At 40.5% G+C, this 27,326-nt stretch overlaps 3 protein-coding genes across 4 annotated transcripts in view; 1 reads left to right on the forward strand and 2 right to left on the reverse strand.

The window, feature by feature from the left end:
* MOGAT1 (monoacylglycerol O-acyltransferase 1) overlaps positions 1 to 10,580 on the reverse strand; it is a 40,420-nt gene extending 29,840 nt beyond the window's left edge. Inside the window, exon 1 of the mRNA XM_057745668.1 lies at positions 10,397 to 10,580. Coding sequence (XP_057601651.1) covers positions 10,397 to 10,490 — 94 coding nt within the window. The 5' untranslated portion in view covers positions 10,491 to 10,580. The remainder of the gene's footprint in view (positions 1 to 10,396) is intronic.
* Positions 10,581 to 11,901: 1,321 nt separating this feature from the next.
* On the reverse strand, positions 11,902 to 13,734 carry LOC130858970 (glycerol kinase-like). Its single transcript, XM_057746156.1, has one exon. The coding sequence runs from the start codon at positions 13,732 to 13,734 to the stop codon at positions 12,073 to 12,075; it is 1,662 nt and encodes a 553-aa protein (XP_057602139.1). The 3' UTR covers positions 11,902 to 12,072.
* An 11,613-nt stretch (positions 13,735 to 25,347) lies between these two features.
* The window catches only part of FARSB (phenylalanyl-tRNA synthetase subunit beta), a 73,851-nt gene continuing 71,872 nt past the window's right edge, over positions 25,348 to 27,326 (forward strand). Inside the window, exon 1 of one of the 2 annotated variants that reach the window (XM_057745572.1) lies at positions 25,348 to 25,431. In XM_057745572.1, the coding sequence (XP_057601555.1) occupies positions 25,374 to 25,431 (58 nt within the window). In that variant the 5' untranslated portion in view covers positions 25,348 to 25,373. Of the gene's footprint in view, positions 25,432 to 26,463; positions 26,532 to 27,326 lie in introns of those variants that run through there. The other variant, XM_057745573.1, reaches the window with a different exon arrangement.

Below are 27,326 nucleotides of genomic sequence, written 5' to 3' on the forward strand. Positions count from 1 at the left end.
AAACGATCATGGCTGAGCAGAATCTTCAGAATTGGTCTCTGGACACGAGTCCACCGTCTCCCCAGATTGACCGCTTTTCTGATAGAAGCACCTTTCCTTTTTACTGACAGTTGCCTCTTGAATTATTCACTTAGGAGTGGTGAGCAGCCAAACCTGGGTTTGGTAACAACAGCACAGAGGAAACTGTCAACAAATGTTAGCTATCAGCCACCACTGACTGCTTGAGACCTTTAAAAACACCAGTTTCATGTGGCTTAACCCAATATTCATTGATTCATTTTCTAGTGCATATATTATTTTGATAAAAATAAATCTTTAAAAATAGGTAAATAAGAGAAAGGAATATGCCGAAACATTTACAATAGTTATCTCTGGATGGGAATATGGACTTTTTCTAGTTTCTTCTAAAAGCTCTTCTACAGTTTCCAATTTTTCTAATAACTAGCATGAATTATAATCAAAACTTACTTTAAAAAGATAAATAGGACTTCCTAGGTGGCACAGTGGTTAAGAATCTGCCTGCCAATGTAGGGGACACAGGTTCAATCCCTGCTCCAGGAAGATTCCACATGCCACGGAGCAACTAAGCCCGTGTGCCAAAAAAAAATAAAAATAAAAAAAATAAATAAATAAAAATAAAATATATTCTTTAAAAAAAAAAAAAAGATAAATAAAATGGTTCCACTACAGGGAAAAAAGAAGCTTAACAAAACACTGCAGGATAAATCTACTTATGTAAGAATATTCTCATCTTCAACATGATTCTATTAAATTACCATGAGCAAACTCCATCAGAAAAACATTGTGGAAACAAGTGGAAGTTAACTTACTTGCGTTAAATAGTGACCAGTGGCCAATATTTAAAAATAATTTAAAATATTTAACTTGTATGTGCATCCTTTCCAGTTAGCACTGTAAATAAAGCAACTTACTAAGACTTTTCTGAAATAGAATTAAAAAAAAACCTGTTTCATACTTATTTTAGCCATTTAACATAGTATGGAGAAGGAAAACAGAATTCAGAGGCAAGCAAAATCCTTTAGCACATCACATTCTTTTCCTTTTTATTCCTGAGGCATTGTATATCAAAACATCAATCAGTGCCATCTGCTGAGTATAAGAATGTAAGTATAACATTCCTCTAAAAATCTCCTGCTTTAAGAAAACTTGCCTCCCAGAGTTTCTTAGGAGGAAGAGGATGCTAAAAAGACAAATCTCAGAATGCTTTGCAGAATTTTGCCGCCTAGTATTTCTCATACTTGGGTCTGCTCCATACTGCCTTCAAAAAATATTGCCATATAAGGATCCACATTTTTCTTGTTTAATAATGAATTCAGGGACTTCCCTGGTGGCCCAGTGGTTAAGAATATGCCTGCCAATGCAGGGGACATGGTTTCTAGCCCTGATCCGGGAAGATCTCACATGCCTTGGAGCAACTATGCCTGTGCGCCACAACTACTGAGTCTGTGCTCTAGAGCCTGGGAGCCACAACTACTGAGCACTGTGCCACAACTAGTGAAGCCCGTTTGCCTAGAGCCTGTGCTCAGCAACAAGAAAAGTTATCACACTTAGAAGCCCACGCACTGCAACAAAGAGTAGCCCCCGCTAGCCACAACTAGAGAAAGCCTGTGCACAGCAATGAGGACCCAACACAGCCAATACATGAATAAATAAATTTTTAAAAAATGAATTTATTATTGGACCTATTTCTTTGCCTAATGAAGTCAAATAAATTATAACAAGGATCCAGGTGAAACCAGTCCATTTCCTTACTATTTCAGAAAGCCTTACAAGCTGAAGTACAAAAGAAGCACAAATACTCTGTATAGCTACAAACTGAAAACCACAGAGATAGTCCATGATCAAAGAGGCACAGCAGTGTTTATGCAAGTCCATGAATCTAGTATGAATCACTAGAGTGAATGTTAACGTGCTCCCTCAAAATTTCCTAGATTAAGGGAGACTAAAAAGATGTAGCTAACTACAACGTGTGGATTCCTTTGCTATAAAGGACATCAGGGACTTCCTAGGTGGCACAGTGGTTAAGAATCTGCCTGCCAATGCAGGGGACACGGGTTCGATCCCTGCTACAGGAAGATCCCATATGCTGCGAAGCAACTAACCCCGTGTGACACAATTACTGAGCCTGCGCTCTAGAGCCCATGATCCACAGCTATGGAGCCCATGTGCCGCAACTACTGAAGCCCGCATGCCTAGAGCCCATGCTCTGCAACAAGTGAAGCCACTGCAATGAGGAGCCCATGCACCACAATGAAGAGTAGCCCCCGCTCGCTGCAATTAGAGAAAGCCCATGTGCAGCAACAAAGACACAACACAGCCAATAAGTTAATTAATTAATTAAAAAATAAAATAAAGGACATCAGTGGGGCAATTGCTGAAATATGAGTAGGGCCTCTGGATTAAGTCATAGTACAGCATCAGTGTTATTTTGCTGATTTGGATAATTGTACTGTGGTTATGTAAGAGATACATATTAGGAAATATATACTAAAGTACTTAAGAATAAAGGGAGACCATATCTGCAACTTACTCTTAAAGAGTTCAAATGATGATGATGAGGATGATGATATATGTGTGTGAAGAAAGATAAAGGAAACAGGGTAAAATGTTAACATTTGGGGAAGTTGAAGGAATATGGAATTTTTTTTATAATTTTCTATAATTACTATTTCTGAAGTTACTTCAAAATAAAAAGTTGAAAAAGTTTAAGGACCCTCCCTGAGACCTACAGAATCAAAATCTGTGGGGAATTTGCATCTTAACAAATCACCAGGTGATTCTAAAATATGTCTAAAGTTGAAAACTTCTGATATAAATAAAATCATCAGTGGAAGACAGCATTTTTCAGACATCAATTTTCTACAAATTAATCTATAAACTGATCTCAATCAAAAAGTAATTCCAATGAAAATCCCAGCAGGTTTTTTAGTAAAAATTGACAAACCAATTCTAAAATGCATATGGAGGGACTTCCTATCTGGCGCAATGGTTAAGAATCCACCTGCCAATGCTGGGGACACAGGTTCGATCCATGCTCCAGGAAGATCCCACATGCCGAGGAGCAACTAAGCCCATGTGCCATAACTATTGAGGCTGCACTCTAGAGCCCCTGAGCCACAACTATTGAGACCTCATGCCACAGCTACTGAAATCTGGGCACCTAGAGCGTGTGCTCTGCAACAAGAGAAGCCACCGCAATGAGAGGCCCATGCACCACAATGAAGAGTAGCCCCCGCTCACCGCAACTAGAGAAAGCCCATGTGCAGCAATGAAGACCCAATGCAGCCAATAAATAAATAAATTTTAAAAAATTAAAAATTAAAAAAATAAAATGCATATGGAAATGCAAACAAACTATAATAGTCAAAATAACTGAAAAAAAAAGAACAAAGCTTGAGGGCTAATACTATATGAGTTCATGAATTATTATAAAGTTACAATAATCAAAATAACATGGTACTGGCATCAAAAAAGACAAACAGATCAATGGAACAGAACAGTCCAGAAATAAATCCACACATATATGGACAACTGATTTTTGACAAAAGTACAAAGCCAATGCAGAAGAAAAAGATAGCTTTTTTTTTCTTTTAAACAATAGAGCTGGAACAATTAGATTATATATATGCCAAAAAAATGAACTTAGACCTTGCATTATATATAAAAATGAACCCAAAATGGATCACAGATCTGTATGTAAAAACGTAAATCTATAAAACTTGAAGAAAATGTAGAAAACATAGAAAAGCTTTGTGACCTTGGATTAAGCAAAGATTTCTTAGATATAATACCAAAAACACAATCCAAAAAGAAAATGGATAAATTAGACAATCAAAATTTAAAATTTCTGCTCTTCAAATACACAAAAGATAACCCACAGACTGGAAGAAAAAAATCTATAAAAAGCGTATGCCTGATAAAGGACTTGTATCCAGAAGAACACAAACTCTCGAAACTCAATAGTAGGAAAACAAGCAGCCCAATCAAAAATAGGCAAAAGATTTAAACAGGTACTTCAACCAAGAAAATACACAAATGGCAAACAAGCACATGAAAAGATGTTCAACATCATTAGACATCAGGGAAATGCAAACAAAAGCTACAATGGCAGACACCACTACACAGCTGTTAAAACTGCAAAGATTAAAAGGAATAACTATATCAAGTGATGGCAAAGATATGAAGCAACTGGAATTCTCACACAGTGCTGGTAGGAATGTAAACTGGTACAACCACTTGGGAAGAAAGTTTGGCAATTTCTTAAAAAGTTAAACCTGCTCCTACCATAACATGATCAGCCATTTCATTCCTATGTTTACCCAACAATAAAGAAAGCATATGTTCATAAGACTTGTAGGTATTAGTTCACAGCAGTGTTACTGATAATAGCTACAACCCAAATATTCATCAATAGATGAATGTACAAACAAATTGCAATATATTCATTCACTAGAAAAGCACTTTGAAACAAAAAAGCTATGAACTACGTAATACACACAAAAAGAATGAATCTCAAAATAATTATATTCAGTGAAAGAAGGCAGACAACAACAAAAAAAGAGTACATATGTTGTGTCTCCATTTATAAAAAACACTAGAAAATGCAAACGTGTTATGTATGACAGCAAGCACATTAAGTGGACACTTGTAGATGGGGGAACGAGGGATTACAAAAGGGATATGAAAAACCTTTGGGGACGATGGCTGTAACCACTGTCTTAATTGTGCTAATATTTTTTTTAGGTGTGCATATGTGATGACAAACTGTATACTTTAGGGGCTTCCCTGGTGGCACTGTGGTTAAGAATCCACTCGCCAATGCAGGGGACATGGGTTCAAGCCCCTGTCCGGGAAGATCCCACATGCCGTGGAGCAACTAAGCCCATGTGCCACAACTACTGAACCTGCATGCCACAACTACTGAAGCCCGGTGCCTAGAGCCTGTGCTCCACAACAAGAGAAGCCACTGCAATGAGAAGCCCATGCACCACAACAAAGAGTAGCCCCTGCTTGCTGCAACTAGAGAAAGCCTGTGCAGCAGCAATGAACACCCAACACAGCCAAAAATAAAAAATAAATAAAAATTTTAAATAAATAAATAAATAAACTATACTTTAAATATGTGCAGTGGAAATTCCCTGGTGGTCCAGTGGTTAGGACTCTGAGCTTTCACTGCCAAGGGCCCGTGTTCAGTCCCTGGTTGGGGACCTAAGATCCCACAAGCTGTGTGGTGCAGCCAAAAAATAAAATAAAATAAAATATGTGCAGTTTCCTGCTTGACAGTATCAGAATAAGGCTGTTTAAATAAATAAGTAAATAAACAGACCCATTCAGTAAAAGATCACCCATCTCACCACATGGTCTTAGGTAAATACATACCTCTTGAACTTCGGCTTCCTCACCTAAAAAAATAAATCTAATAATCCTTGCCACAAGGGGCTGTAAATAGAAGCCGGTCAGTAAACGTTGGTTCTCTCTTTTTCAGTTTTCCACTTTTCAGTTAGCAGGTTGGCTGGCAGCACACAAGCTAGTAAGTAATGTTTCAGTTTTTTTTTTTAATTTGTTTTTAAAAGTTTTATTGCAGTATAGTTGCTTTACAATATTGTTAGTTTATACTGTGCAGCAAAATGAATCAGCTATACATACACATATATCCCCTCCTTTTTAGATTTCCTTCTTATTTAGGTCACCACAGAGCATGATGCTTTCAGTTTTGTCCCATTTGTATCCTCCCAAATGCTCTTATGTCTGAATGTCCATGAGTAAACACAATATAGCTACACACTGAAAGACAGCATATAGGACAGAAGAATGCTTTCGGAAGAATCTATGAAGTTGGGAAATCATTGCTAGAGTACTTGAATTTCCTGATCCACATTTCCGAAATTCAGTTTCTTGAATATTAACGTTGGAAGATAGGTGACCCAGCAATTCCACTTCCCAGCATTTACTGAAGGAAACGAAATCACTGTCTCGAAAAGATATCTGCAGCCCCCACCCATGTTCACTGCAGTGTTATTTACAATAGTAAGGCATGGAAACAACTAATGTCCATCAACAGATGAATGGATAAAGAAAATGTGACATATATTCTGTATATGAAATAGAATATTATTCAGCCATGGAAAGGAAATCCTGCCATTTGTGACAACATGGATAGACCTTGAGGGTGTTATGCTAAGTGAAATAAGTGAGGCAGAGAAGGACAAGTACATAATCTCATATATGTGGAATTCAAACAAACAAACAAAGGAACAAGCTCATAGATACAGAGAACAGATTGGTGGTTGCCAAACGTGGGGGTGCGGGAGGTGGGCACAATAAGCAAAGTTGATCAAAACATAACAACTTCCAGTTGTAAGATAAATAAGTCCTGGGGACATAATATGCAGGGTGGTAACTATAGTTAACAATATTGTACTGAAAGTTGCTGAGAGTAAATCTTAAAGATCTCATCGTAAGAGAAAAAAAAATTGTAATTATGTGTGGTAATGGATGTTAACTAAACTAACCGTGGAAATCATTTTGCAGTACACATATATCAAATCATTATGTTGTTGTACACCTAAAACTAATACAATGTTATAAGATTGGAAGATAGGCACTTATCATTTATCTCAAGGAAACAGTATTTGATTTCATGACTAAATGAAACATTTTGCCTTTTTTTTTTTTTTTTTAATATATCCCAAGTGCTAGTAGCTTAAACTCATTTCATGATGGTGGAAAGAAAAATGCATTCCAAGATTTTGATGGTAGAGATTTTAAAATACATAGTTAATAGGACTTCTCTGGTACCACTGGAAGAAGATATTACAGCAACTCCTTACTTTAAAATACTTAAAATGGAAAGAAATAAGTAAGCGTTTATCCTGTCTTTACTGTAAGAATTGAATTGTAGGGTAATCAATGGCCCTAAGATGATGAGGAAAAGTTATTCCTGGCATAAATTCTAGCTAATATGTGAAGACAGTGATAGAATATGAAAATCACCATTTTGTAGTCCCAAATAAAATAGTTAATTTGGTCAAAGATCATTAATTAGGTGAAACTAGGTGAAAGGTCAATGGGGAATTTTTATTTGCAGCATGTCAATTACCACTCCTCACACTGCTTCCTACCGGGGACCCACTGACCACTCTTAGATACGAATAATGGGACAACTAGACATTACGTGCATTCTGACATAATGCAACATGAGCACATAGCAGCCACTCAGAAGAGGAGCTGCAAAAAGGTTGCACCTAAATCTAATTAAGCCTTAGCTCCAACTTCCATTTTAGAAGAAATAGGAATTGAGGAACAACTTAACCCTACCAAATAGCAATTAGAGAAATCCTGAAGTTGACATATCTTGCAGGACAGATAACCTGGCTTCTTCAATGCTTCACTGATAAGAAAACAAATGGGGGAAAACTGTAATAAATTTTAAAACTAAATGCAACCCTGGAGGCTTGTTGGATCCTGATTCAAAAAGGGCTCAATTTCAGGAAATCTGAATATCGACTTCGTTTAGATGATTTTAAGCAGTTACTGTTAATTGTGCTGCATGTGACAATATTACTATAATTATGTAAAACATAATTTTATAGTATGCATTCTAAGGTATTTAGGATTAAAAAACAATGTGATTTGCTTTAAAATATTTTTGCAAAATAGATAAAATATAGCAAATTGTTAAAATAATTATAAATCTAAGTAATGGGTATATAGGAGTTCATACCCTTCTACTTCATTGTATGTTTGAAATTTTTCATAATAAAATTTCCGAAATATATGGTAATCACAAATGTCAAATGCATGCAATAAGAGCATTTAAATGAATTGTCTGTCAAGCCACTGCAGTTTAATTCAAATTAGGAGGGGTGGGTCATGTCCAAGTCATTAGTCCATTCACACGTGACACATAGGTTCTACCACCTAACTTGTGACCTTGAGCAATTACTACACCTCCAAGCTCAATCTCTGGAAAGTGAGTACAGGGATTAGCCCCTGCCTCTAGGGTTGCTGTGGGGATTTACGTACATGAGTTAATACAAATAGGGACATGTAGGGTGGACCACTTCCCTTTTGGGTGACTGAGTGAAGACATTAAACCAGTACTTACTGAGTGCCTTCCATAGGCCAGGCATGTGCTGGGTACTCCCTCACTAAGCTTGTGAACTAGGAAGTATCGGGGAGGAAGAAATTTCCCTCTATCCTCCTAGGTTCTTCCGGCTGGTCTAAGAATTAAACTGACATGAGACAGGCTAACGGGAGAAAATCGAACAAAATTTTAATAATATGTATGCAAGGGGCAGACCCAGGAAAACTAACTCACCAAAATGGCCTAAACCCTCACCTTAAATACCATCCTCAGCTAAAAACAAAAGAGGATGTTGAAGGTAGGGAGAATCAGTTGTGGGAGGTTTTCAGGAAAAACACAGTAAGCAAGGGTAAGGTTATATGTAGATTTAAGTCCCTGCCTTCTCCATCGATAGGTTTCTAGAGATTTGGTCATCCTCCTCTTCCCAGTACAGCAAGCAGACACCCTTACAAATAGAGATTTTCCTTATAAATGTAAATGTTTCTTACAAAAAGGTTAACTCCTGCTAGGTTTTCGAAGATTTTCCCCATGTTCCCTGCTTCTCAGAAAATAACTAGCTTACAATAATTAATATACCAAAGAGACATACTTTGGGATGGTAAATTCTGCCCCCCTACAGATGGCAACAGACCTTTCTCAAGTAACCACAGACACACAGATACAAGCAATAACAAGGGCCAAATACAAGCAATGACAAGGGCCATGGAAGCACAGGACAGTGGACTGTCAGAGACATGCCGACTGATGAGCGAGAAAGTCAGTCTCCAGGTTCAAGGCATTAAATTGGACAGTATAGTGGTTAAAGCGGGAACTCTGGGTAGGATATTTGGGTTTGCTCCCAGCTCCTCTACCCCCTACTAACTGTGTGATCTTAAACAATTCACTTCATCTCTTAGTTCCCTCATCTGTACAATAAGTTCAGGAAGACACAATCCTTACTTCATAGGGCTGTTGTGAAGATTACATGGTTAATAGTGCATGGTGCTTAGAACTGTAGAGGTGGATGGCAAGTGCCAATCTGTAGTTGCCCTAACAGTCCCTGACACACACGAAGCCCTGGATAAGTGTAGCTGTTATCTCAATGGTACTTTGGCCTAGAGCATGACGAAATGTAATGCTGTCTCAATCGTTTGGCTTAGGAGGACTTAATGAGTTAATTCTTTGAATTTCCTTTTTTCGTAAACTCTAGCTGCACTTGGAGAGTTTATTAAAAAAAAAAAAATCTTGATGTGCTGGTCCCATCCTGAAACAAAAGAACTAAAAAAATCTAGCGATAAATCCTGGGCATCTTATTTTTTAGAAATTCCTCCAGTGATCTTAATATGCAGCCAGGGTTGAGAACCACTGATGCAGGCATTTAAAATGTAAGAAGGTTTCAAAATTGTAAACCTCTACAGTGCAATTAATTTATTATTACTGTTATTATTGTGGCCTGGACAGGGTACAACCCATGATCTTACAGCATACAAATGACTGTAGCCTTCTGAAGAGTTCAAGTTCCCAGTAATTCCTGTCCTCTCATACTATCCTCCTTTCCCCTGACCCCTCCCCCCACTACTCCAAGAGCAGAACAAAAATCCAGAGGAAAAGCTCCCAGGTAAGCCCCCACCCCACCTAGTAACTGGCATCTGTGCAATTCTACATGGGCTTAACTTGGGAACCGGCTAGAACACACTCTCCTGGGTCGAATTATTTACAGACAGAGACCACCCAACTCAACCCAATGTGTGGTGCAGTCTTCTTTGCAGCAAGGTACCTTTCTGCATCCGGAAACTCTTAAACACGGAAAAGCAAACACAGATATTTGTTATGAGGGTGGGGAAAAGGAAGGAATCAGGTTTCATATCCTTGGGCACTGTGTTTCCATTTATGAATCGATAATTCAAGAAACAAGTTCATCTACTTTTTTTTTTTCATCTACTTTTGAGAGGCGTGCCATGTCCTATAGCTCGATTGGGTCGTGGTTACATGTGCACTAATACATTTGTCAAAACTCGTCGAGTTAAAATCTGTGCCTTTTGCTGTGGGTAAAATACACCTCGATTTTTAAAAACGGCACAGGGGAAAATAAAGTCGGCAATCAGTTGTTCCCTACGAGATTCACGCGGAAAGATGAATCAAAGAGGGGAATCCTAAATTAGGCAAAATGCCCTCTGTGACTTGAGAAGTAGGGTTGGAGGATCTAAGAACGTCCTTTGACTTTTGGAAAAGGAATGTCCGGGAAGGACGAGACGGAGCCCCACGCACCACGGAGTTTCGCCTGGATCTTGCGCGGCCGGGAGTCCTTACCGAGCAGCAGGAAGGACAGCACCCACTGCAGCACCGCCGCCGTCTGCAGCCGCCGCGCCAGAGGGATGTTGAGCGGCGCAAACTCGACCTTCATGGCCTGGCCGGGGCGAGCACGGCGCCGAGCGCTGCCGCCTGGGACCTCGCTGCTCCGCGGCGCCTGCGGGGTGTGCACGGCCTGCCGGCCCAGTGCCCGACCGCCGCGGAGTGGGCGCGGACTGGACCTGGTCTTGGGTGGGAGGGCGCGCCGAGGGCTGAGGCTGGGGGCTGCCAATCACGCGCGCCCGGGCTGAAGAGCAGCTGCGGCGCCCGCGGCACATTGGCTGGCGCGCCCGGACGCCGATGAGAGCGCGCCGCGCTGGGCGCAAGGGTGGACGAGAGGCGTCAGCGGGCAGCCTGCCTCAGGCCGGCAACGCGGGCTCCTGCAACCTTGCCCAAGACCTGGGATCTCCACCGGGCTCTGACCATTGTTCAGCTGATCGATTACTGTGCGCTAGGCTTCAGCATCCGCCCTTAAACCCACCTCTTCCTCCGAGAGCGTCTGCAGCTGGGAAAGGGTTAGGATCTCCCACCAGCTGGGGCAAGGCGCAGGAGTTAGCTTCTGAGGAGCTTGGTACGCATCTGTTTATTGGTCTGTGTTCCCCACACCACCCCCAAACGCTAGGGCCTCCTCACCTCTGTGTCTCAGATTCCTACACAGGAATCCTGGAAACCTTTCGCTTACTCAAAGGACATGTATTGAATACCAACCACGTGCCGGGAATCATTCTGGGCACTGGGGATACACTCAGTAACCAAGTCATTCATCGATTCTGTTCTCAGAGAGTACAAATGGGGGGGGGGGGGGACACACAAAAATAAGAAAAATAACCACACAATTGGGTGTGTAATTGGAAAGCGAAACCCTACTATGAATGAATGAGAAGGTTCTGATACTTAGACTTGAGGGTCTGTCTCGGAAGAAGTGACCTTAACTTTAATTATAACGGTGAATCTAATTCAAGCAAAGGGAAGTACATGTGCAAAGGTCCTGTGGCTGAAACTCAAAGAAGACCAATATAGTGGGAGCTCAGGCAACAAGGAGAAGATTGAAGTGAAATGAATCAAAAATGGTAGCCAAGGACTGGATCCTTGCAGGCTGTGTTTAGGGTTCAAGTCTTTACCCTAAGATTTGTTAGTGAAGGGTTTCAACTATGATGTGTTAAATAAATGGATGGATTCTAAATTGTGCCTCATACTGTGAGCACCCACTACATTTTCTTTGTAAATCTTAGTGTATAGTTGAACAACACCTAGTGGCAGGGAGCTGTCAAGTCACTGCTAGAGGGGATGTGGTACAGGGCAAAACAACTGAGTTGACTACCCATCCCCCCACCATGCATGCCTTTCACCTTCAACATTGTAATAGAAAGTTATAACAACCACTGGGTAGTTCAGGGGAGTTGTGACTTTTTGTATGCAAAACTTGCTGATTTTTTTTTCCTAATTGAGAAATCACTTTTTTTTCTGCCGCATTTTCTTTATTTCAAGCCACAGGTCTACTTGGAGGGTCACGCAGCAAGTGGCTTATAAATAAAATCAGAGTCTATGAATAGTGTCAGCACATTAAGAGACAGAAGCACTGAATTCTTTCATTAGGTAAAGAGCTCTCATCTTTGGAATCCACGAGTTGGTATTATCTACGGCACACCCGAGAGGTACCTTGCTCCTATTAACATTACCATGCTACTCACTATAAAAAAGCCCAAGGGTAGACTACTGAAGATGCTAGGGTCACCATCTTCCGAAGACTGAGTGGTAACCCAACCCATGGACTTCATCACAGCTTTCTTCCATGTAGAATAACGAATTTCACTTTCTTTAGCATTGATCTGAGGTTCAAACCGCTCCATGGTGACAGCTGACAAATCCTCAGGCTCAAGACTCCAAACACCAACCCCTTCTGCAGCCCCTGCTGCCATAGCAGCTCCCAGGGCAGTTGTTTCAGGCATCGAGGGCTTCACTACTGGGATATACAGAATGTCTGCTTGTAGCTGCATAAGAATTTTGTTGTTGGTCATTCCTCCGTCTACCTGCAAATGGCTGAGTGGAATTCCACAGTCGCGGTTCATGGCATCCAAAATCTCTCGGGTTTGGAAACAAACAGCTTCTAATGCAGCAAAAGCAATATGGCATTTATTGGTGAATTGAGTAAGCCCACAGATGATCCCTCTTGCACTGGGCTCCCAATAAGGTGCATATAGCCCTGAAAAGGCTGGGACGAAATAGCAGCCATAAGAGGTACCTACTTCTTTAGCAAGTTTTTCAATTTCCTCTGAGGTCTTTATAATTCCAAGATTGTCTCTTAGCCAGCGAATAACAGCACCGGCTATAGCTACCGAACCTTCTAATGCATAATATACTGGTTTGTCTCTACCGAGTTTGTAAGCCACTGTGGTCAGAAGGCCATGTTCGGAAAATACACACTTATGGCCTGTATTACACAGTAAGAAACAGCCTGTTCCATATGTGTTTTTGGCTTGTCCATCCTGGAAGCACAATTGTCCCACCAATGCAGCAGATTGGTCTCCCAAACACCCAGATATTGGCACACCTTCCAAGGCCCCAGCTTTCATTAGGCCATAGATCTCAGAAGAACTCCGGACATTTGGAAGAATTTTCATTGGAACTTCAAAAAATTCACAGAGCTCTTTATCCCATTCCAAAGAATGAATGTTGAAAAGCATCGTTCTGCTTGCATTTGTTACATCCGTACAATGGACACCTCCACTGGCTCCTCCTGTCAAGCTCCAAATAAGCCATGAATCAATGGTCCCAAAAAGAGCTCTGTCTTCCTCAACTGCCTTTTGAACTTTTCTCACATTGTCGAGAAGCCAACGAAGTTTTACTGCGCTGAAGTAAGTGCTAAGTGGAAGGCCTGTCTTGGTCTTGACAAAGTTATTTTTTACTGGAATGCTTTTACTAAGACTCGCAACGGTAGATTGGGTTCTTAGATCAAGCCACACCACAGCATTGTAGAGAGGTTCTCCAGTTACCTTGTCCCAGACCACAGTGGTTTCCCTCTGGTTACTGACACCAATAGCTTTTATGTTGGAAATATCAATATTGAGCTCTCCAAGTTTCTCACACGTTTTCTCTATACACTCATAGACGGATTGCAGGATTTCCTTAGGGTCTTGTTCCACCCATCCTTCTTTTGGAAACTCTTGTTTTATTTCCACTTGATGATGACTAAGTAGTTCGGCTGTTTTTGAATTGAAAACCAAAAAGCGCGTCGAGCTGGTGCCCTGGTCCACTGCTCCCACCAACGGCCCCAAAACTGCTTTCTTCGTGGCTGCCATGAAACTAGCGTCTGTCGGCAGGCTGGAGATCGCGTCCCGTTTCCCGGGTGACGGCGGGGGGCGGGGAAGGGACGGATGGCGAGCCGGAAGGGCCAGCCGGCGCGCGGCTGTAGAACGCTTTATCCTCACGGCGCTTCTCGCCCCGCCCCTCCTTCCTCCCCCATAGGTTTCTTCCCTGAACCTTCCCCCGCTGCCAGTGCGGATGCCGTGAGTACACAGCGTTTCAGACACTGTGCAGAGCCCTTCACCAGCCTGAGCGTATCCTGAAGCAACCCTGCGAAGTAACCTTTAGCTCATTTGGCAGTTAATGAAGGCCAGGCTCAAAGTCACACAGCTGGCCGGGTGAAGATTCAAATACGGTTTTGTCGTCTAAAACCCGGAAAGAGAGTCATCCCTGCATCAGTTGACCCACACGTGGAACAAGTATTTAGGGGATGCCTGCTTTGCACGGGGCACAGCCCTGCGTGCTGATAACACAAAGGTGAATTGAGACAGGGTCTCGGGGCCTTTGAGAATTCACACGCGTTCATTCATTGACTATTTATGGAAAGGCTTCTATGTGCTAAGCACCAGGTGGGGAGTGGAGATGGGCTGAATAAGATGGGGTGAATAAGAAAGGCCTCTCTCCTCATGGGGTTCACGGTCTAGTGAAAGAAACGTAAAATAAACCAAATGTGTGCTAGTGCCCTGAAAGAAACATACAAGTTCCAGTGATAAAGAATGAGCGTCTAATTAGAAGAGATTGGAGGTAACAAGAGTGGAAGTAGGGAGACCCTAAGGAGGCTGTTTTCGGGTGAGGGTAGAGGATGGTGGGTTGGTCTACTGTGTTAGCAAAGGAGAACAGAGATGGATTGGACATAGCTTGGGAGATGTAAATGGTAGGGCTGATTGATTAATGTGGATTCACAATCTGTTAGCAGATAAAAGCAGGATACCCAGAACTCCTACTCCTAGTCACTTGGAGTTCACTCTTCTGAATCATGCTTTTGTCACTTTCGGAGAGCCCTCAGCAGGTAGAAAAGAACTGTCATACCCCATCACAGCTCGTTTAAACAACGCAGGGACCCGTGAGGGTCCATCACCATTTTAATTAGCAATTAAATCATTCACTCGTTTGTTTAACAGTCAACACGTTTATTTGTGTACATATTGTGTCCCAGGTTATTGGAGTTAAATTATTATTGGAGTTAAATGGTGAGAAAGTTTTAATTCATCAAGCTATTCAAAATAACTTTTCTGTAGGAGTTTTGTTGATGTCTAGAACTAAAACTAATAGGAAAACATACATCTTAGACATTATCTTTCCAAACTACACATTTTGTGGGATAGGGAGCTTCGAGCAGAGAAGTTGCGTCATTTGTCCAAGGTACCCCAGCCAGTTACTGGCAAGGAGTAGACCCAGATCTCTTTACGACTGTACTAAAACAGATGAGGAGAAGCAGTGTTGTGTAGGATCATGGTTTCAAACTTTGACTTTAGCAGGGTTTTTTTTTTTAAATCTTCAAATATCTCTAATTTATAAAAGAAATAAAAGCTAAACTGCTCTTGTTGGAAATGAATGGGGATCCTGACGCCCACCTTCTCAGTATCTTCCTTCTTCCCAAAGTGTATCTGTAGCAAAATGAAACTAACGTCAAACAGTTCCAGAACCTCTGAGGGATTGGCAAAACTCAGGTTAGAAACCACTTTTTTTTCCTTTTTTTTTTGGTGGTGGTGGTGGGGAGGCTAATATTTGGAGAAGTACAAAGTTTAAACAGGGTTGCAGTTAAAAAACTATATGTGATATATCAACTTTACTCAGTGCTTACCTTCTACCAGGTACTGGGCTACATGCTTTACACGTTGAGTTTGATTTAAGTCTCACAACAACTCTCTAGAGTAGGTACTATTATTCCTTTTACCAGTAAAAAAAGTGAGGCTAGAGGTCAAACTAATTGTTCACCTAGTAGGGAGTAGAACTAAGGTTCTGTTTTTTGAAAATAGGCTTGTCTGTTTCCAGAGCCTGAGCAAGTAACTGCCGTACTAGGCTATTCCTCGAATGATACCACGAGAAAGGAAGGGAATGTTGTTGAAATAGAGGAACAAGTCACTGAACGGCAGGTAGAAGAATGCAGAGGACCAACTTTGTCATAGTTTGGGTTGGGGTTAGCTATCCATTCAGTCAAGAAATATTGGTTGGCCAACAGAAAAACCTGAACGAACTTTTTGGCCAATGCAATATTTACCAGTCATCTACTATGTGCTTGGCATTGGGTGTATAGGAGTGAATAAAACATGCATAACTTTTCAATAATACAACAAAAATGTGTAAAGTACCTCTCCTGTGTAAGTCCTGAGGTGGCCATGGTGATAGGAAATCAACACTGTCCCACTTGAAGATCTGAGATTCCAGCAACCAACGGTGGTTCCTCTTTCCACTTCTCAAGTCTAATTAAGGAATGAGAAGGTGAAAATTCAGATTGCCTCATAGATTACAAAAGCCTATCACTGGAAATGAATAACTAAACATCACTTCCTTGTTTTATTTTGTTTCCTGTGTGTTTTACTAAAGCTGACTTCTGCTAACAAGAAGACGTTTTTCTATAACATGACATTTTGCTGTAATTTAAGTTAAAATGTTCCTATCATTAAGTTTAACAGGAAACAGTGTTCTCTCTAGACTGAGTCCTTAAAGGGGACAGTTTAGGACAAAGGTCACTATTCTGGTTTTTATAAGGTATATTAGTCATAAAGGTAAATATTTCTCTGTGATTCACACACACACCACACACAGAGGGAACCCAACCATCACAGTTACCATAATTCATTGAGAGTGACCAGCTCGGGTTAAAGTCAAATGGAGGACCATCACTATGGTAGTTTCAGTAGAATATCCTTCAAGAAATTCTGTTCTCAAGGCTCTTTTGAACAAAGTTCAAGAAATTTGCGTGGGCGCCTCTGTTTTCTTATTGTCTTCTCAGTGAGCTAGTTTACCAGTCAGACAGGACTGAGGTATGTTTGTTCAGGGCAAAGTTTCAGGAGTCTGGCCCAAGAGAGTGAGACGTTGCAGCCACCATGACAATGGCCCAAAGTTTTCCTTTGCTCTGTATTTTCTTGTTGCTATAGGCACGTGCACGTTCTCAGACTCTACATATGATTCTTTCTTTTTGCATTTTCCTTTGAAAGCTCCATTGATATAGGTTCAATTATTATCTTTACATTAGTTAATGTTAGTATTTGTTATCTGCTCTACAAAACAGGTGCTTCCATAGCTGCTCTTTTAAACTATTATAACACTATGAACAATTACTCAGAAATTATTATGGTAATCACTAATATTTATTAAATGTCTTTTCTCTTTCCATGACCCTCTCCCCACTTTTGTTTGCACATGGCCTGGGAGCCTACTTGGGGCCCCAGCAACGCAAACAAGGGAGAAATTAGGAGAAAGTGACTAGGAAGACCTATTGCAACCAATCTGGGTCCAGGGCAGGCTCTTGAATGAGACAGTCAGCAACTCAAACAGTGGTGTCCTTGGAGGTGTGGCAAAGCAGGCTCCATCATTTACTTCCAGTTCCAAGAAGGTCCAATTCAATGGATGGGCTTTCACTCATATTCGTATCTTTCTGGTTATTTATGGCTACTTGGTGTATGACCTGTTGTTTCCTCTGATCTATTTTTATTACTTTTTTTCCCCAACACATGCCATTTCCTCAGTCCTGGCTGCTATAATTTCTCCTCTGGATTATTGCAACCTCTTAAGTAATTTCTGTGCTTTGAGTTTTGCCCCTTGAACTACCACCCCAATCCCTTCTCCACAATGTACCCAAAGTGATCTTTCCAAAATACCAAGTTAATCATGTCATTTTTCTGCTTAAAATCTTTTAAAAGATAAAGTCCAAACTGGGCATATACCCAGAGAAAACCATAATTCAAAAAGACACATGCGCCCCAGTGTTCATTGCAACACTATTTACAATAGCCAGGTCATGGAAGCAACCTAAATGTCCATCAACAGACGAATGGATAAAGAAAATGTGGTACATATATACAATGGAATATTACTCAGCCATAAAAAGGAATGAAATTGGGACATGGAAGAACCTAGAGACTGTCATACAGAGTGAAGTAAGTCAGAAAGAGAAAAACAAATATTGTATATTAACGCATATATGTGGAATCTAGAAAATTGGTACAGACCAACTGGTTTGCAAGGCAGAAATAGAGACACAGATGTAGAGAACAAACGTGGACACCAAGTGGGGAAAGCAGGGGGGCGGGGGAGGGGTTGAGGTGGGATAAATTGGGAGATTGGGATTGCCATATATACATTACTAATACGAAAAAAAATCAAATTGTACACTTTAAAAATAAATAAATAAAATAAAACTTAGCACACACACACACAAAAGATAAAGTCCAAGCTCTTTAATACAGTTTTAGACTCTGCATTATAGAGCATCTACTTACCTCTTGAGTCTTAGCTTTAACCCTCCAACTCTCACACTCTAATCCTTTTGAACTTCACGTAGTTGAACAACCAAGTTTCAGGAAGAGGAGGGAGACATCTGGGTCTGAAGAACAACCAGGGATTTAAGTGCTTCTAGGTCTCTCTCCACCATCTTTTCTCCTAGTGTCAGTATCAGTTTAGCTCACTGCAGATTAGTTTTCTCTGTATGATAGGAAACATGGCCACCAATGGCTCCAGACTTGCATCTTACTGTTTCCACCATTAAATAAAATGGACCTCAAGTTCCCTGTGGTTCTAAGTCAAACATTTGGCTTGGTTCAGGTGTTTACCCCTGGACCAGTTCACTGGCATGAGATACAGTGTCCCATTGTTCTAATATGGTGACTCAAAGGTTTACCTTGTGGTGAGAGAAAGAAAGCAGATTATCCCAAGTTTCTTCAATCTTAACCAGTTAGAAAAGAGAAAGGAGGAGGAGGAGGAGGAAGAGGAGTTAGGCTGACTTCAGTATTTCTGGCTTGGACAACTCGGTGGATACTCATGACATTGAAAAAGATAAGGAGTACACGGGGAAGAACGAAGTTCAGGGTAAGTGCAAGTTCAGTTTTTGAGTATGAGATGCCAGCCTGTTGGACTTCCAGGTGCAGATGTTGAGAAGCTGGCAAGAACTATGCACAGAGGAGAAATATAGTTTGGAGGTTAGAAGGAGAGCCATCTGTGTTTAGGCAGTAGAGGAAGCTGAGCTTTTTCTGGGAGACATACATCTAGAGGATATCCCTACACTGAAGGTAGGGAAAAGGTAATGCAGGAGGTAGAAGAGGCTGTGAGAGTTAATATTGATCACGTATTCCCAATGTGTCAAGCATGATCTGCTTCTATTAAACTTTGTACAACCATCCTATGGTATAGCTATGAGGTAGATATTATTATCATCTTCATTTTATAAGGAACAAAGGCTTATCAGTATTCAAGAATTGGTCCAAGATCTCAATTAGTGAGCAGCAGATACAGAATTGTAATCTGTGACTAATTTATAGAACTCTTAACACTACATTGCATGGTCTCTCACCTAAGATAGTAGAAAAATCCAGGAAGCTAAATAGAGGAGTCTGGAGTCAGGAAAACTAAGAAGAATTTCAAGAAAGAGGGAATGGTCAATAATATAAAAAGCCTAACAAGTTTACTTTAAAAATACAATTTCAAACAACCAGTGGCTTGGCAGGTCTAACAGACCTTCTTGGTTCCAGATAGATCCATCAACAGAAACCCAAGAAAATGGACAGACTTTAGGCATGTCCTAAAAATTTCAGGGTAATCTACAAAGGGATTATAACGAACCAGGAGATTTACAGGAAAGGCACATAAGATTTTAGCCAGAACAGAACTCGTGGATACATAGCAATGACAACAAAGTCAGTTATTGTAAATTGTGTCATCTCTCACCTGAGTTTACAGCAGCAGCCTGAGTTTTACTAAGCTTAATACAAGAGACAATTCATAGCCTCAGGTCGGTTGGATTGTTATCTGGAGTATAAATGTCTACTATTTGAAAAGTATTTAGCATGTTTCAAATTGTTTCCATATGCTTTATCCCCAAACCATCCGGTGAGGTCCTACTTTCACTTTATGGATGAGGAAACTCAAAGCTTGGAGTGGACAGTGTTTGTTTTTGGAGAAGAAATTACATACATAAGAGCTTACTACTTTATTATTTTTTCCCTAATTAAAATTTTTGCATATATTTCTTTTTTTTAATTGAGGTATAGTTGATGTACAATATTATATAAGTTATATATGTTTCAGGTATAGAGATTCACAATTTCTAAAGGTTATACTCCATTTACAGTTATCATAAAATATTGGCTATATTTCCTGTGCTGTACATATATTCTTGTAGCTTCTTTATTTTTTACATAGTAGTTTGTACCTCTTAATCCCCACCCTTCCCTCTCCCCTCTGGTAACCACTAATTTGTTCTCTATATCTGTGAGTTTGTTTCTTTTTTGTTATATTCATTCATTTTATTTTTTAGATTCCACGTGTAAGTGATATCATACAGTATTTGTCTTTGACTTAGCATAATAACATCCAAGTTCATCCATGTTGTTGCAAATGGCAAAATTTCATTTTTTTAATGGCTAAGTAGTGTCCCATTGTGTGTGTGTGTGTGTGTGTGTGTGTGTGAACAAAAGTCCACATCTTTATCCATTCATCTGTTGATGGACTAGCCTGCCACTTTAAACTGTCTGCTGCTCTAGTGTGAGATGTCATCAGACACAGCATTGCATTTTTTGGATCTATGTAGGAAGAATTTCAGATCTGACAACATCTCTTTCCCAACTGCTGCCCAACCCACAAGCATTACAGGAAAGTGGTGCAATCATTTCAGAAAATTTCTGCATGTATGTTACAAGTTTTACAGGCAAAAACAATCATGATGGCATAGATCTACACAAGCTATCTGGTGATGAAAGAGCAAGGTTGTCTACCAACGTGTGATTAGGCAAAGAGAAGAACCAAACACGATTGGTTTTTCCTCACTATAGAAATAATCCTGCTAATTACAATTCTATAAAATACAAAAGGTACAATGACAAAAATTATCTCACCACCAAAAGATAACCACTTAACACTTTGATGTATACCATACCAGCTGTTTTACTTTTGTTCACACTCACATACACACGTGCATTTAAAAAATCATTTTATGTATATCGTTTAGTAACTAGTTTTCATATAATATGTTGTAGACTTTTTTCATGTTAAAAATGTATTATCATTTTTAATGTTTGCATGGTATTTTATTGTATGATGGTATCAGAATTTATTTAATCAAATCTCATATTGTTGGACATTTAGGTTGTTTCCAAATTTTCTGTATTACCAATGGAAGAATACTTCCTTGATTGTCTCCTTAGAATAATCCCAAGAGTGGAGTTTCAGGATCAAAGAGTATACATCTCTAAAAGTTTGATTCATATTGTCAAGCTACTATTTATATTCCTGACAGGTATGCCTAAGAGCAGCAGCTTCCTAAATCTTTGCCAGCTAAGGTCAGATCATTTATTTCTTTAATCTTTGCCAGTCTCCTTGGAGAAAACATTCCAGCTTTCACTGTTGTTTTAATTTGAATTTCTCCTCCCCTCCTCACTTTTTGTTTTTTCTTTCTATTGGTTGAACTGGTTGTTAATATTCTTTGCCCATTTTTTCCTATTGAAGTATCTATTTTAAAAAAGAGAAGATAATACACAATTTACATATATACATACTATATTATTAATTATATAAACATATAATATCATTAAAATAAAACTTCAAATATTTATCTAGGGTCTGCTCTGTGCCAGTCACTGTTTGAGGCTCTTGACAAATATTAGTGAACAAAACATAAAAGTCTCTGCTCTTTGAAATTTATGTTTTATCAGGGAGAGACATTTATTTCTAATAACCATGATGAATAGTATAGTCAGGGATAGGTCTTTCTGAGAAGACTTGTTGGAGCTGAGTGAGCTGGCCCTGCAGGAGTCTGGGGGCAAAAGCATTCTAACAAAGGAAACTGCTGATTCAAAAGTTTTAAGGTGGACCATTGCCTGGCATGTTCAAAAACTTTCATGGAAGCTGTGGTTCTTGGATAGAAAGATTCCTAAATTAACCCATAAATTACATTTGATTCCTAGTAAAACATCAAAAGAATGTTTTTCAGACCTTGACAGAATCCAAAGCTCATGTAGAAAAAGTAACGTGAGAGAATAATAAGGAAAATTTTGAAAAGAAAGCATTGAACACTTTCAAATATTAAAATGTATTATAAAGCTATAATAATTAAAATAGTTTTGTACTAGCAATGGAATAGATAGTTCAGCAATAGACCCAAACAGATATGGAAATTTAACCTGTGCTAAAGAAGGTATTTCAAATCTCTGGGGAAAAAGAAGTCTATTTAATAAATTTTGTTGGGCTAAGTTGATAGCTGTTTGAAAACAAAATAATGCTGATTCATTCACTCTCTCTCAAAACCAAAACAAATTTCAGAATGATCTGAGATTTAAATGGACAGAGAGAGAGAGGGAATAAAAAAGAATCCATTCAAGTCCTCTAAGAAGTGTATGTGATTTTTAAAAGAAATAACTTGGGTGGTGAAAGACCTATTAAAACATAACATAAAACCCAGAATCTATAAAGGAAAAGAATCATAAATTAGACTCTTTAATTTAAACAAAACTCTTTTACAAATGCTCCTTATGAAAAAAATCCCCCAACTTAAAATCAAATGTGAAGTATTCCTATTGTGTTTCTACTCAGCTATAGGCCACCAAGCATTTGTCTCCCTCACCCCCTCAAAAGAGGGCCACATTCATCTCTTGTTTCTCATCTTCATCTTAACTTCCTTAAAATACACCCCTAAAGGTACACCAGGTAAAGCAGAACACTACCAACATTTTTGAAACCCTTTGGGTATCTCAACTCCCTACGCTTCATCCCTTCCAACCCACTCAGAACTGACTAGTCTCAGATTTTGTGTTTATCATCCCTTTTCCTTTAGTTTCACCATCTACTTATATATGCCTAAATAATATAGTCTTTAGGTTACCCTGTTTTTCATTTTTGTATAAATGACACCATACTGTATATATGCTTCTGTGGTTTAATTTTTTGGTCCAAGTTTTTATATGCAGCTGTCGTTCATTCATTCTCACAGCTGAATGGCACTTCACTGTATGAATTTATAAGTGTTTACCTGTTCTAGTACTGATAGACATTAGGATGTTTCCAGTTGTTCTTTATAATGAACAATGTAACTGAACATTCTTATTTAGTCTTCCAGTGCACATGGGTAAGCATTTCTCTGGGGAATATTCCTGGGTTCCTAATTGCTTGGTAGTAGGGTACACACATCCTGTGCCTTTCTAAGTAGGTAAGGCCAGAATCTTCTGAAGTGGTTGTATCAATTTATACTCCTACATTCTTGCCGACATTCTTTTTTTTTTTTAAGAATTTCACATTTTTACCAATTTGGTAGGTATAAAATTATATTTCATTATAATTTTAACTCATATCTTCCTAATTTCTATTGCATGGAGACCTTTTTTCATGTTTATTGGCCAGCCCATCTTTCAGTTCTAGGAAATGCTGCTATCTCATTCCTGCTCTCAGGCTGGCTCTAAAATTAGACAAGAGAAGCACCTACCTACATTTTCTAATATAATATCGCAGCAGTTTTCACATATCTTCCTCATATTGTCAGCCAATGCCATTTGTGGTAAGTATTGTGGCCTAGTTTTCCCTTTTCCATTAGATTATCCTAACAGTTTAGCTAGTCATAGGGAAGGCACAGGGTACCTGTGCATGTGCAAGGATAAAAAGCGGACGGATGAGTTGTGACGTGTGGCAGATAGGAACAGAATGCCTCTGGGTAGTCCGAGAATAGCAGGAAACTTACTAGGAAGATAATAACAATAATGACAATGCCCAAATTCCAGGACTTATGACACAAGAACTACAATAGTCATTTATGAGTATCATTTCTAATCCTTACAATAATTCTCTAAGATGTACATTACTATCATCTCTACTTTGCAGGTAAGGAAAGTGAGATTAAACGCCATAAAACACTTTGGGGTGCCAGGAGGAGAGGAGGTCAGCATACAATAACTCAGGAAGTCCTTTATTCATGAATGCATTTTTCACTGAGTACCAATTTGAGAGCAGAGAATTTTATTTGGCATTGGAGATATTTGCCATTGATGGGGCCTCTGCCAATCTATTATGTGGGCACTGGGAAGGGGCTGCCTGCAGCCACAGAGGGAAGCTAATATAGTAAAAAACTGCTTGAATGACAGGGAGACCTAACTCCTTCCCAGCTACTGTCCCCACACCTGAATGGCCTTGGCCCTTACGCTCTGTAGAGTAGAGAGAATAAGGGTAAGGCTCCCTCGTGGAACTGTGTCAGCTCTGCCTTCTGAGTTGGGTGACTCAGATAGAGTGGGCCTCAGTTTTACCATCTGTAAAATGATATAATGGTAGCATCTACCCTGGTGTATTAGTTCCCCATGGGTGCTGTAACATTTCCACAAACTTGGTGGCTTAAAACAAATAAATTTATTCTCTGGGGGTCACAAGTCCAAAATCAATTTCACTGGGCTCAAGTCAAAGTGTAGAGGACTACAGGACTGCTGCAGAAAGCTAGGGGAGAACCCTTCCTTGCCTCAGCAGTCTCTGTTGTTGCTGACATTCCTTGGTTTGCGGCTGCATCACGCCAGTCTCTGCCCCAGTGGTTACACTGCCTCCCCTCTGCTGTTTTTCTCAAATCTGCCTCTAATTTCCTCTTATAAAGATACATGTGATGGCATTTAGGGCCCATTTTGATAATCCGGGATAGTTTTTCCATCTGGAAATCCTTAACTTAATCTGAAAAGACTGTTTCCATTTAAGGTAACATTTACAGGTTTTAGGGATTAGGGCCTGATATATGTGCGGGCTGCTATTCTGCTTATTACACTAAGGGTTGTTAGAAACAGATCTGCTAAGGACAGCAGAGGACTGAGCACAGCATCTGCTAGTAGAGAAAAACGAGTAAATGTCAGTCTGTTTCCTCTTTTAAAAAGACGTTTCTAAGGAAGCCTCTCTAATAGGGTTTCTGTAAGGGTCAAACAAAGCACAGTTATAACACGTACCAGGGTGTCAGAGATTAGGGAATGAGATAAAAGCATGTCTGCTAACAGTTTCTCTCGCTCCCACTGCTTGGTTTTGCGCATCCTTCTATCCCGGCCGCCTCGGACCCCGCCTACTTACAGCCTCACCCCCTCCCAGGAGGATGCTCCACCTCGAGGTCCCGCCCCTTCCACGCACTCGCCCCTCGCCCCGCCCACCTCGCTTGGCGTCCCGCGACCGTAGTGCGTTGGAGGCGTGAGGGCCTTCGCGGGCTGTTCATTTTATTGCCCATCACATTCTAGCCCATTCTATCTAATCCTGTCTCCTTTTTCAGCCTACAGTTTATTCACTCAACGAAACTAGATTTACTGAGCTTAATGGTGGCAACTTACTTGTTTTCAGCTGAAAAACGAGCGGAGGCGCTTTTGGAAGCAGACTGGCGATATTCAAGACAGCCCGCACGAAAGGGGCCGGGTCCTACGCACCGCTCGCGCCGAGCCCGGGCTAGCGCTCCGCGCAGGCGCAGTGGGCCGGACTCGCCATGCCGACTGTCAGTGTGAAGCGGGATCTGCTCTTCCGAGCTCTGGGCAGGACCTACAGTGAGTGAGCGCCCCAGAGTCTGGGCTCTGCTCCTCTCCTCGAAGGCTGGGGCCGCCTGCAAAACGGCATCGTGGCAACGTTCATGCTGCCCCGCAGGGTTTGGCCTTGGGCGTTCGGGGTCTAGATAGAGAGGGTTGATGTCCCCGGCGGCCAGGCTAGGCTGACGTAGCCTCTGGGAACCGGTGTCTCCGCGGGTGCTGGGCTCACACGGTCATTCATTCAGCGATCTCGTATCGAGCGCCTGCTGCGTGCCTGATGCCGGGGGACAGAATAAGAATGAAGCTCCGGGTTGCCTCCCGAGTGTAGTCAGTTGAGTGCAATAAGAAGGGCGCTGTGGAAACTCCCATTTGTGAGCAGGAGCGGGCGGGACGGCCTTCTTCCCCGGTATTATTTTTATTCACATTTACTGAGCGCCTGTTATGTGCCGGGCACTGTTCTAAGCGCTTTGGGAATACAGCGGTGCACAGGGCACATAAGGTCCATGTTCACATTCTGATAAAGGAGGTAGATAATAAAGCCAGCATGTTAATAAAATGATTTCGGATAATGTTAAGCGCTAGCATGGAAACAAAAAGGATATTGTGCTAAGAACAGCATTAGGTAGGGTGGTGACGTGTGCGCTGAGCCCTGCGTGACGAGCAGTCTTTACTCGGTAGGCTTACACTTCATCTCTTCAGGCTACACTTCATCTCTTCAGTTTTAAAAACCGTACCATTAAAAAAACAAAAAACAAAGTACAATTATCAGTTACCCGACACATGTTGAGGTGACATCTGCCGTGTCCCATATTATCAGCTTGTGTAACTGGCTGTGATAATTGATTTGAGAGCTATTTGTGGTTTTAGGGCTCAGTATATCAAAGGTCTAGTAACTTTAACGGGTGCTGCTCTCTACAATAAGATATTAATGTGTAAAGAAAGTTAGCTTTTTAAAACGTTTCTTAAGGTGCACTTTTAGATACTATGTTGACCCTTGAACAATCCAGCTTTGAACTGGGCAGGTCCATTTACAGAAGGGTTTATTTTCAACAGTAAATACTGAGGTACTGCATAATCCATGGTTGTTGAATCCTCCCCTGCGGAACCCAGGAGGGCCAACTGTAAGTTACACAGAGATTTTGGACTTGGTGGAGGGATGGGAACCCCAGATTCCTGCCTTGTTCAAGGGTCAGTTGTATTATTAAAGTGTTATTCTCCCTAGGGTTCTGCCGTAAGTCCCTGAAAATAGAAGTTATACTCTTGCCCTCTGAAATGGGGCTTAATTCCCTACACTTTTTATTTCATACTGTGCTTTTTTATATTTTTCCAATCCATCTAAACCATATTCTCACTAATTGTGTGCGAGATACCTGAATTACACATGATGGTATGTAGCAAAAATTTGTTCAGGACATGTATGCTCATTTCCCACTTGGGTATCTGTATCTGGGAAAGTAAGAAGTAATCCAGGTTTTAAAAAATGATGAGATTTATAACTTGTTTACTTTCCTCTGACATTTTAGCGCATTCCCTAGCTACCCTCCTCCCTTTTTTTCCACATTGGGAGACAGCAGGTAAGTTTAATTATCCATAAGTATCTGTCAACTACTGACTCATTAAAATTTCACTCAGGAAGATTGAGGTTGAGGTGTATTTGAGATAGGTCAGAAATAATACTCATCATTAGTTTGTATTTCACGTGTTCTTTTTGGAAATCTTTTAAATGTTAATTAGGTTGAGGTCAAAAGTGGAAAAACGTGTGGCAAAGCATCTGGTTTCCAAGTGTTGCGGATCCAGCTTGTTTCTTGCCCCCTCACTTTTTATCACTTTCTGTCTTCCCCTTTCTTCTTGTTTTCGGATAATGTCTCATTCAGTCTTTTCTAGCCTCATTCCCTCTTTTTCATTCCCTACAGGTG

Source organism: Hippopotamus amphibius, chromosome 8 (assembly GCF_030028045.1).
Source record: "Hippopotamus amphibius kiboko isolate mHipAmp2 chromosome 8, mHipAmp2.hap2, whole genome shotgun sequence".
Classification (NCBI taxonomy): Eukaryota; Metazoa; Chordata; class Mammalia; order Artiodactyla; family Hippopotamidae; genus Hippopotamus; species Hippopotamus amphibius.